Genomic DNA, 12,319 nt, shown 5'->3' on the forward strand with positions numbered 1-12,319 from the left:
GTAATGAACTAAAATTATACAATGAATACTACTTTCAAAAACAACAGTTAAGTCATAAAATGGAACCAAAGTAAAAGCAGCCACAGCTGAAAAATACTCTCCAGATACAAGAAAAAGATAACTGTTAAATTAAGAAGTTAATCCTTACCTTAATGCAGTGGTTTCCCAACTAGGGGTGCTCACACCCCCAAGGGGTGCGAGATAACATTTCATTTTTTTTTTTTGTTTATGTCAAGGGTACTGTCCTATATATTCAAAAATTACGTTCTATTTTTATTTCTTATTTTTCTTGTTACAGATGTAGCTTTTTACCTTGTTACAATAAACTATCGTTTCTACCGTCACTGGCACAGACCGAAATCTTAATGTACAACTGTAAACAAACAACACACAAAACGTAAACGTGACCCAAATACTCAGCACAACTAATTAGGTTACATTTGTGAACACCGTCTTAGAGTGTTTATTATTTATTTATGTTATGTATTCACGTTATCGTGACTCAAGAAACTTCCAGAAGTATCCAGAATTAACCGATGACATCATGTGACATATATTCGAGAATGTTCTAGAAAGTTTCGCAGAGTATGTAAACCCATGAATGATGCTATGGTAGTCAATGCATTGTTGATTCTGTGTTCGTGCAAAAAAACTTCATTATGTCAAAGAAAAGGAAATGGAATGATGATTATGTAAAGTTTGGTTTCACTTGCATCAGAACAACTGAGGATCTGCAAAAAACCCCAGTGCATGCTTTGTGATAATGTCCTTTCAAATGCAAATGTGAAGCCATCTAAGCTGCAGGAACACTTCAACAACTGGCATGGTGGAGCAGCTGTTGCAGGCTATGATGTTCAATCATTGAAAGGTAGAATGGCCCGCTTTGATTCTCAAGCAACCCTTCCAAAATTAAATTTTATATCTGCTGACAAACCACTGCTGATGGCTTCATACCAAATGGCATATAAAGTAGCCAAATCAAAGAAGCCCCATAAAATTGCAGAAGAGGTGATCAAACCATGTGCATTAGAAATGGCAACAATTGTTCTGGGAAAAGAAGCCTCAAACAAGCTTAAATTAGTGCCGTTATCAAATAATGTTATTCAAAACCGAATTGGTGATTTGAGTTCGGACATTTTGGACCAAATTATTGCAGATATCAGGGCTAGTCCCTTGAAAATTTCTCTCCAATTGGACAAAACAACTGATGTTGCAAATTGCAGTCAACTCATTGCACTAGTGAGGTATGTCCATGATGGTGCCATATTGGAAGATTTCTTGTTCTATGAAAATCTGAAAACAGCCACGAAAGGGAAAGATGTCTTCCAGTGTGTGAAGGACTTCTTTGCGAAATATGATTTAGATATCCAAATCATTTGTTCTGTGTGTACCGACAGTGGCCCTGCTATGCTAGGAAATAAACCAGAATTTTTTACACTGATGAACCAAGAGATTCTGCACTTGCAATATGCTCGCTATTTTCTTCATCGACATGCTTTGGCATCAAAAACATTGCCTCCAAAGTTGAAAAAGGTCCTTGACACTTCTGTGAAGACCACCAACTGGATTAGGGGTCGCTTTTTAAACCACTGCCTCTTCAAGTCGTTTTGTGAAGATTTTGAAAGTGAGCATTCAGTTTTGCTTTTCCACACAAAAGTCCACTGGCTGTCATGTGGGAGAGCTTTAATGAGCTTCTTTGAACTGCGAGAAAAAGTCAAAACTTTTCTGAAGGAGCATAACTATGATCTACCCAGGGGGAAATAGAATCACAAGAATTCAACCAAATTCTAGTGTATTTGAGTGATATTTTCACTCGTATGAATGACCTGAGTGTATCTCTTCAAGGGAAAAACATAAACATATTGAAATGCAGTGAAAAGTTAAATCCTTTCAAAGAAAAATTACACCTTTGGTGTCGATGAGTTAAAAGAGGGAATCTTTCAAATTTTCCATCACTCGAAGAAATGGTAGGTGAGGATGAGTCTCTAATTCCACGTGTGTGTGAAGAAACTGGGGATCATTTGGAAATACTATCAAAGTCATTTGATGGATATTTTGGAGGAGAACTGGAAACTTCTGAAGAATGGATTATGAATCCATACTCCTTCAATTTGGATATGTCTGATGATGAAGAACTGAAGGAAGATCTTATTGAACTGCGTACAAATCGAGTTCTTGAAATGCAGTTTGAAAGCAAAACTTTAGAACAATACTAGTGTTCAGCAATGGACATGTTTCCAAGACTTTGTGAAAAAGCACTAAATGTGCTCATCTCATTCATGACGACATACTTATGTGAGTTTGGATTTAGTGCCCTTTTGTCAATCAAGACAAAATCTAGAAATCACTTGGGTGCACAGGCGACTTGTGGATTGCTATCAGCAACAAAGTGCCATGCTTTGAAAAACTTGTAAGAAATAAACAGGAACAAAAGAGTCATTAAATTTAAATTGGCTTATGAACATTTGAACATTTTAAATTCAAAGAAATTTCATTTCATGCATGGATGAAAATTTATTTTTTTGTAGGCCATGTAGGGTTAACGCAACTTTTAGTTTGTTGTAATATTTTTTCTTTTCCAAATGTTTCGTTTTCGTTTATATATCATTAAAAACTAATTATAAAAATTTGTTTTGGCCACCTTCACCTATATTCTTAAATAAATAATTACTGTGAGGGGTGCAAGAACATATTAAATTTTTTAGGGTACGGGCATAAAAAAGGTTAGGAACCACTGTCTTAATGAAAGAGAGCTTTAGCATTTCATGGATGACTGATTAGATCATTTCACTGCTAATAAACAAATCTGGATATAATGTACAAAAATTAACTATATAAGTATTAATTTTGAACATTTTAATACATATTCAAAGTCTTTTGTACAAAAAAATTGGATTTTGTAATTAAATATTTTCACTAAAGATTTATCTATGAATGCACCAAATCAGAGTGCAAGGTGTTGTCATGTTAACATTAAAAATATATTTATTCATTTTACAGTTTTCAAATTTTATCTCTAAGATCTCCTAAATGAATACCAAACTTTTTTCAGTAAAACTTTGTATTTTATCTGTTATTTTCTCAACCCTAGCTCCATACAAATTCATCAATTTGATAGATCTCGTAGCCACCACAAAAAATACAAAATAAATCTGAATTACCCTTTGTCTTACAAGAGCAACTGCACTTTGTAACAGAAAACTACAATTGTTTATCTTAAGGTTCATAACAGCCAACTAGTGTTTCAACTTAATTTACTGTTTTATTGACCCTTGAATAGTATCTAACTATTAATCCCATGATGGCAAGCTGTAAATCAGTCATTCAGCAAATGCATAGCACAAGTTGTACTACTGAATGGCATAACACATGAACATATCTTGTAGAAAAACTTATCATTATTTTCATTAAATTAATAAATTAATCTTATCTACCCTAAAATGTTTCTAATTTTTACATTTTAGTTACTTTTATAATAATCAATACATAAATACACATAAAAAACAAGAAATGTAGTATTTAAATTTAGCTTGTTTTTTTTTTTTTATGCTGGCCTACTGATGAATATTAAGCCTATTTTTGTGTAAATATGTAACTTGTAAAGTACACAGTTTTTATTTAGTTAACGAATGCACATAAGAACATGGGGCATTATCATGTACAAAAGCAAACATTGTCCTGTGATTATTATAATTTAACTGGTTTTCTAACAATGAGAGAAGTGCATAAAATAATTCCTTTAACTATTCAATTTGAACTATGTGACAGCAACTTTCGAGGTGAAGACCATAGAAATAAAAACTGTACTGAGAATTGAATAGCATTATATGTTAGTTATTAAATTAATATTTTATCTTTCTGTTGGTTAAAAGCTATATAATAGTAAACATTAAAGATAACTGTTGACAATTGAGAAAAGAGATAATGTCACAGGTTGCATATGGCAAGTGGGCATAGCTTTCTAGCTTGTGTCTTCATAAACAAAGGTTGAAAGCTATAAAAAAATTATAATTTGCCTTAGTAATATTTATACCATAATGCAAAATAAATGTTAAACTCAGGGGATCAGAAAGAGGCAATGAAAGAACAGTGAATGGAAGAAACAGTGAAGAAGGTGCAAATTGATGACATGATTCTCATACAAGAGAATACTAAGATTTATTATGCTTCCTTTTCAAATTAAGTTAAGACTTATAAAATGTTAAAATTTGATTTATTAACTATAGGTTGATGCCAAATTTATTCATACACATTTATAATAAAGTAATTTAATTAACTTTTAAATAAAAATCTGTAAGAGGCAATGACATTACAATTTGATCTAATCACAGCAAAAGGTTTGAGTGAGCAACTGGATCCTAAAATTACCAATCAATAGTTTCAGGTACAGGGCATCAAAACATGTGACTACCTGATTATTAAAGTTTTATGTACATCTGTATTATAATATGGAACTAAGCAACCAAAGGCTTTGTCAATTCTGAAGGATTAGCCTCAAATTTCAATACATATTTTGAATGGCATAAATATGCATGTCTAGTCCTTGAAAGTAAAAATTATGTATACTATGTGGTTTATTTACACAATACTTACCAGAGCTATACATAGATTGCCATTACCTTTTAGCAATGCATAAATATTTTCACAGTGACATCCATAACATCATAAAGCTATTCATTTTATCTTGCCTTGGGAATTTTTTTTGCACAATGTGTTGAGAAAAAAGCATAAACCATTAGTTTTCCTGTTTCTGTGTGATGAAATACACTTTTAATTTGTTTCTTACTTTATTAATTTAATATTTTGTGTCTACTGAATGAAGCTTTTATATTTTGTAATATAATCAATTATATTATTGGTTGAAGCAATTATTTTGATTGTTTAGGTCTATGTCACTTCAGTGCACATACTATTAGATTTCTTAGTGTTTTAGTTACGACTTAAACAATTTAGTAAATGTATTCACACATTTTACTTGGTTTCTTAAACTGCTTTAGTTACGACTTAAACAATTTGGGAATGAAATGTCCATACTTACTTGATGTATTTTTTCCTTCTAATTGGCAAGTAGAAAAAGAAAATTAAAACTTTGAATTAAACTAAACACCAGATTAAAAGTATTTTTTCAAGATAATAATTATTTTTCAGTTAGTTATACCATATATCAATCATACCACCTTACATGAGATTAAATATATACTGTGGACTGATATATTTATCCGTCAAAACAGAAAGCCTGTATTATACTTTATCAGTAAGGATATACATTTGACAATCCCTTACACAAACACTCAAATAATTCATAAAATACTTTAAAACTGCCTAAAAAGGAAATTTATCACACTGTATAATCTATTTAGAATATTTCATTAGAAGTATAACAGCATTTTAAATCAATTCAGATTTAAATTGTAAATAAAATGTTTACATTAGAAAAGTAATATATTTAATGTTGGTGTTTTATGATTTATAAAGTATTTATAAATATTTATTTATAAAATTTATTTATATAAAACCCTTTATATAAATTTATTTATGAAGTATAACAGCATTTTAAATCAATTCAGATAAAATGTTTACATTAGAAAAGTAATATATTTAATGTTGTTGTTTTATGATTATAATTTACAACAAAATACTCATTTTCTTCATAACACACTCTCTACTACAAGAACTCTGTCAATAACTATCTTATTTACGGACCTAAAACAGGTTATAACCACTATAGGTCACTTATATTCTGCTATTTTAATACACTATTAAATAGATATTTACTATCTAAACCTGTACAATTTATATGAATTTTATTGCACTTTAATAATCCATGATGACGAAAAAACCCACTTGTAGAGAATTATATATTTAAAAATGGCTGGTGTGAATAGAGAAAGCACTATCAGAGGAGTGAACAATGCTCTGCCCCTTACCAGCTGTTTTTAAATATATTTACCGCACTTCACAGCTCAACAAAACACTTCTTTGCTTCATGTTATCTATCACCTAGCACTCAATATGATACACATTACTAGTTTTCTGTACACAGTTTCATATTTTGTATTTTCTGTTATTCCTATCATTAAACATTTGTTAGCAAACTTGTTACTTTTTTCATATATCAATAAATTACTTCTGTACAACTACTTGTTTCAGGTCATCTACATTCTGCTATTTAATTTTTATTATTTCAACTAGTTTATAGAATATGTAGTCCTGTTCAGACCTTCTGTTACATGTGCTAAATTCTAATATACTGTTATAAAACATGTGTTATATGTTAACAATTTCCTATTCCTTCTTATGCTAAATAACATTGTCACATTGTTATTAAATTAATTAATTGTTATTAAAGGTTATTAAATTCACCTTTTGTTATTTTATAAATTGCATATGATTTTTTATGGACACCAAGTATTGCATTTTTGTGCTTCCTCTTGCTGTTTATATTAAATATGTAAACAAATTCACATTACTCTACTTATTTAATATTTCTTGCTTTCCCCTATTCTTAGCCTTACGTTTCACGTTGCTATGTTTTACGTACATGAAGAATTGGATGTACTTCCTGTTCTAACAGCTCACATAATACCTAATTGTCCACATTATACATTATTACTTTTATGCACATCACATATTAAATTTCACATTATTTTCTATATAACAAAGTTGAATTAGAGAACCCAGATGAGGAAAAAATATTTGCTGTTCAAATTTGTTAAAAAACAAGCATTCTTACCTTGAGCACCCAACATCGTCGCTTTCACAGTGGACAGAATTCTCAATTGAGTTCCTATTGTTGGGATTCGCTCACAGATCTGGAGAATATTCTGCAGTAAAACAAATATTCCTTGGTAATTAATGAGAAGGGTTATGATATTTTACAATAAATTTAATTAATACAACCCAAGCACCTAGATTTTCTTGAAAACTTAATCAAGAAGATTCCTTTCAAAACTTATCTATAAATACATACATATACATAACATAAATTATTTTAAGAATGACTTTTGTTCTTGAGTAACAGTAAATATCCCCTTCACAGCTAGCAACACCCAAAACTTTGATATCATTTTCAAATTTAAGAAATTTATTGACCATTCCCTCATCTATGCCCTAAAGTACTCCACTTGTGACATTAATCCAGTATGACTGAACTCCATTTATAACAACTCAACTTTCTTCCATCAATCCACTCTTTTATCCAATTAGTTAACCTGTCCCCCATGAAGACAATTTGTTTACAAGCCTTGTACATGGGACCTTGTCAAATGTTTTCTAAAAATTCAAATACACTGAATTTACACCTTCACCCTCATCTACATAACCAGTAATATTTTCAAAGAATGTTGAAAGATTTGTAAAGTAAGATTTTTACCTTAATAAAACTAAGTTGACTATCCATTAAAATTCTAAACTTTGTTAAATTACTTTGCAAAGCATCTTTTATCACACTTTCAATAGTTTCTTCCAAAACTAACATAAGACAAATATGCTTATAACTACTGGGACAATTTTTTATCATCTCCCTTGGAATAAGGAGTAACATTAGCCAACTTTCAATCTGCTGGGGTCTGTTCATTATTTAAGGACAAAAAAATAGTACTAAGTGGCTCGTATGTCCAATCCTTAACCTTCTTCAAAACCTTTAGGAAAATATTATCTTCCCAGAAGTATTATCATTCTTTAAACTTTTTTTTTTCCATTTATGAACTGTACAAGGTGAGGAATATTGCTTAAACCTTCATTAGTAAACACTGAAGAAAATGCAGAATTTAATACCAAGTTACCTCATAATAATTAAATATGAGACTTCCTTTATCATTTATCAAATATCCTACTCCAATTTGAACATTATGTTTACCATTAATGTATTTAAAGAAACTCTTAGCATTAACTTTCTTTTGTACATGCTTTTGGATGCCCTAATTTCCTGTTTGACCAACTCTCTAAATCTCCTGACACAACAGTCAATTTAAATTTCTTAAACTTGTGATGCTTTTTTTAAATTTTATCCCATATTTCCCTTGTAAGCCACCCTGGTTTCTTACTTGTAGCCATCCTTTTCTTTCTATAAGGAATATCTTTAACTTGAATATTTAAAAGTTGATTTTTAAACATTTTCCACATTTGATAAATGTCTCCAAGTAACTTGGATGCTCAATTCACAACAGATAATGTTTGTCAAATATCTTTACAATTTGTAACCAAAATATCATTATTCCTGATCTCCATACACAATAAAACATCAAACTTAATAAAGCAATGATCACTTGTACTCAAATGTCTCTCATTTCACCCTCTCAACCATTTTTGTACAAGTATAGGGATAAAGTTTGTTGGTAAATGAGAACTATGTAAGGCTGGCTATTAAACTTGAAAAAAGGAACCAAACAAGATAGGGATGGAAGTGGGATGTCTTGAAAACCCTTCGTCCTTAAGGTGTGATTCTAATGACTCCCAATCTATACTCATGAAATTAAAATCAACCATAATTATAAACTCATGAACAGTTCAAATCTTAATCTTACTATAAAACTTCCCATTAATTTCATCAGTATCATCTAATGGTCTGTAACAAATTCCAAATAAAAGCTTTTTCCTTTTATATACACTAAGTGAAACCTAAATTGATTCAATTTCCTTGCTATTGTCTTTGCTATTCTCATTTCAGCAGGATATTGCTCACAATTTAGATATAAATCCACTCCTTCCCCTCTGTTTAGTACTCTATCTGTATTACATAACCTATACCTTGAATTTCACAGAAATGTTTGTAACCAAAACTGTCTACATTTAACCAAGTTTCTCTTATTCCAATTACATAAAAAACCTTCTTTCCTACTATTACTCTAAAGTTATCTATTTTATTCCTTATATTTCTCACACTACAATTGTAGCACTTAAGCCTACCCTTCTAACTACCTCTACACTCATTTCCCATTCCAAACTTTTCTCTACATCGTATTTTGTCTGCACTCAGTTTACCCTGGCCCTCATATGCTCATTCTCACATATTAACCTAAGTCTGGAATTCCCCTAGTAACCTACTTATAATTTCATCCCCACAATTAATTCTCAGCACTATCTCTGACATAATTACATTATGGCCCTTTTCTTTAGCCTAGTCACTGCAGCAGAGAGGTATGTTTCCCAGTGCACTGGGAAATATATGTTCCAGCTGCAGAGTAAGGGTTAAATGCTTTTATTAACTCCTTGTACTTATCAATTGGCTTCTCTGACCTACCTTTTCCGACATCATTAGCCTAATGTGCATAACAAAAACAGCATCATTACTAGAACCTTTTATAATAGATTTTGCTTTATCACTTACATCATCTACCTGTGCCTCTGAATAACATAATCTGATTATTTTCTTCCTATTTACCCCACAAGCTATCCTATCCACATGCCTTGTCAAAGAATCACCTATAACTTCTTTATAGTTACAATTCACATCCTTATCTACCCATTTTGTTTTCCTTGTTAAAACAAATGAAAAAAATCATAATAATTTTGTTCGAAAATGGATAGTCTGATAAAAGAAAATAAACACCATGAAAAATAATGCAGACAATTACAGACACAGAATTATATTTCTTATGTCAACAAAAACATACAAAGAATAATCAAGCAGCATTAGAAGCTTCTATTAGAAATTAGAACGCAATACAATAGAATATAATATGAACATAGCCACTTAAAGATCCAATGCAGAATAAAAACACCATTTACAACATGTTTTCTGAATGTGAATTACAATACATTGAAGAAACAAAACATCTCAAAGGTAGCAGCAGATCAGCAGACAAAATGTTGGAAATAAACTTGTTAGAAATTATCATCAAATAATTTAAAAAACAAATTCAGAGAATTAAAACCATATCAATAATTACAATCAAATGATCATACAGGCTAATAATAAAGAAAATGACAAAAAATACAGACACTCAGACAGCTGCCTATATTTGCCAAACATACAATCAAACACTTGGCTTTCACAGAAACCATGAAATCAGATAATCCTGACAAGTAGCTACATTGCCATTTTTCACAAATAAGAAACTAGCTGGCAACTAATTAACTATTAAGCAGTTAAACAAAACTAAGATGTGATATTAGCTAATACATTAAAATAAACATTGAAAAAGGGCAAGAAGCAAATATAAGACAGAGAGAGAGAGAATAATCACTTGGCTTTCAAAACAGTTAGGTGTTAGTTGACATCAAGAAATAACCCCTTAGTAATGACAAACTAGTACTTACTCAGAATATTCTAGGTCACATGTAGAAGGTATTAATGTCTTGAATAAAAATGTGATAAATAAAACAAGCTCATAGTTACCAAAAATAAACACTCAACCATACCAAACAGTTATTGGCCAGGATAATCTCTTAGTGATGACAATAAGCAAATACTTAAAAAGAATTAGCAAATTATCCTGACAACAAGCTAATACTAATCAAAATATGCATACAATAATGACAGCAGGCTAACCAACAAATCAGTAGTTGGTCACAAAAATGGTCAGGATAAGAACTTAATAAAAACAAACTAGTAGTCACTCAGAATATTCACTTTATTATGATAACAAGCCAGTAGTTACTCAAAATAATGGCCAGGATAAGCACTTAATAAAAACAAATTAGTAGTCACATAAAATATTCAATTTATTACAATAACAAGCTAGTAGTTACTCGGAATACTCAATTGGGTATCAAATAACAAAGCAGTTGTTACTCAAAATACTTAACTGGTTATGATAACAAACCAGTTGTCACTCAGAACACCCATTTGTTTTAAAACTGGTAGTTACTGGTAATTAATTCAAACAACAATATAACACATGCAATATGATACTTAGCAGAAATTAACAAAGTGCTGGTCAGGACAAGAGTTTAGCAGGACATTAACCAGTAATAACTAACAGAAAGTGATTAACAAGAAGTAACAGAAAAGTCAGTCATTAGCAATGACAGCAACTAACTACACAGGATAACAATGGTTAAAAATAAGCATTTGTCTAGAATAGACACTACATGAAAAACAACCAGAACAGCTATTTAGTAAAAACAAAAAGTAGTAAAGAGAAGATACTAGCAGTAATCTGAGACAGCTACTAAGTAATGACTAATAGTCATTCATAACTACTCAAAGGTAACCATCAGCTGGCATTCCTTGCAAGTGACTAAGACAGCTATTAATGATGCAGAGCAGTTACGTGTTAGAGAGGATACTATTAGCAATTTGGTTGTATAACAAGACAGCAAAAACAAGCAACTGTTTATATTAAAGATGACTTTATGAAAACATTTTCAAAGTGTATTTCCACTTGATATTTTAAACTGTGAAAATGAATATTTACACTTTGAAAATTTCTTTTGTTATACATAATTCAAAAGGCATCAATCACTACTTAAAAATGACCACCAGCTAGCCATATGAAGCCAAAATTAAATATAAAATAACATTTCATAAATATAACCAACACATTCCTATATTTTGTTTTTAAAACTCCTTAAAAATATTTCTGAATGTTAAGAGTAAAGGCAGAACCATTACAACTCAATTAATGACCATATGTAAAGTTTTATGTATTTAACCAGCAACTACCACAACCTTCAAAGTGTTTCTTTCAGTAGCAGAAGGTAATATATCACCAACTTCTGCTTCACATACTTCAATGATCAAACTTACAATGAAAGTTATAGTTCTTCATTAATTCAGGAATCCTATATTAAACCTGGCAATTTTACTAACAGTTAAATGTTGAATTTTTTGCAATTCTTAGAAGAAATATTTTAATTTGAAGTAAAATCTTAAAACATTTTATATTTTTTTATATTCATTTTCCTTTTTTAACACTAACAAGTAGTTATAAAACCACAAATAATTAAAAAACAGAAATCAAGATTATACTGACTGTTCTCATTCTTTTATCTGTACAAATTCGTGCCTGTTCCTTGGCTAGCCTGGTTACTTCTTCAGATGCTTCTGCAATAGCTTTGGCACATGATATTAAATCCTTCTTGGAGCCTCCTTCTCCTCTGCCATTGCAAAAAAAATATGGAAGTAAATGTTATTTTTAAGAAAAATTATTGTAGGGAAAAGAATGGACATCTTTAACTTCTAAAACTTTCTGTGGCTTTCATCGGAATGTTTTCACTAATTAGGATATTTTTATTAACTGTGCAACATTTCATCAACTCAAGGATGACCAAATAATGATTAACACATTGACTTCCAAGACTATTTTAACAATACTTTCCAGGGTCCCACCAATCATTTTACAATTACTTTTGTTATGAAGAGTGTATATGTAGC

The 12,319-nt window shown here is 30.6% G+C and overlaps 1 protein-coding gene across 5 annotated transcripts in view; it reads right to left on the reverse strand.

Annotated features, from left to right (window-relative positions):
- LOC143240498 (vinculin-like) overlaps positions 1-12,319 on the reverse strand; it is a 129,321-nt gene that overhangs the window by 9,834 nt on the left and 107,168 nt on the right. For 4 of the 5 annotated variants that reach the window (XM_076483049.1, XM_076483041.1, XM_076483037.1 and 1 more), the window contains 3 exons: positions 11,919-12,042; positions 6,734-6,824; positions 5,039-5,056 (listed from right to left, as the gene is read on the reverse strand). In XM_076483049.1, the coding sequence (XP_076339164.1) occupies positions 5,039-5,056; positions 6,734-6,824; positions 11,919-12,042 (233 nt within the window). The remainder of the gene's footprint in view (positions 1-5,038; positions 5,057-6,733; positions 6,825-11,918; positions 12,043-12,319) is intronic. The other variant, XM_076483027.1, reaches the window with a different exon arrangement.

This window comes from Tachypleus tridentatus, chromosome 2 (assembly GCF_004210375.1).
Source record: "Tachypleus tridentatus isolate NWPU-2018 chromosome 2, ASM421037v1, whole genome shotgun sequence".
NCBI classification, from domain to species: domain Eukaryota; kingdom Metazoa; phylum Arthropoda; class Merostomata; order Xiphosura; family Limulidae; genus Tachypleus; species Tachypleus tridentatus.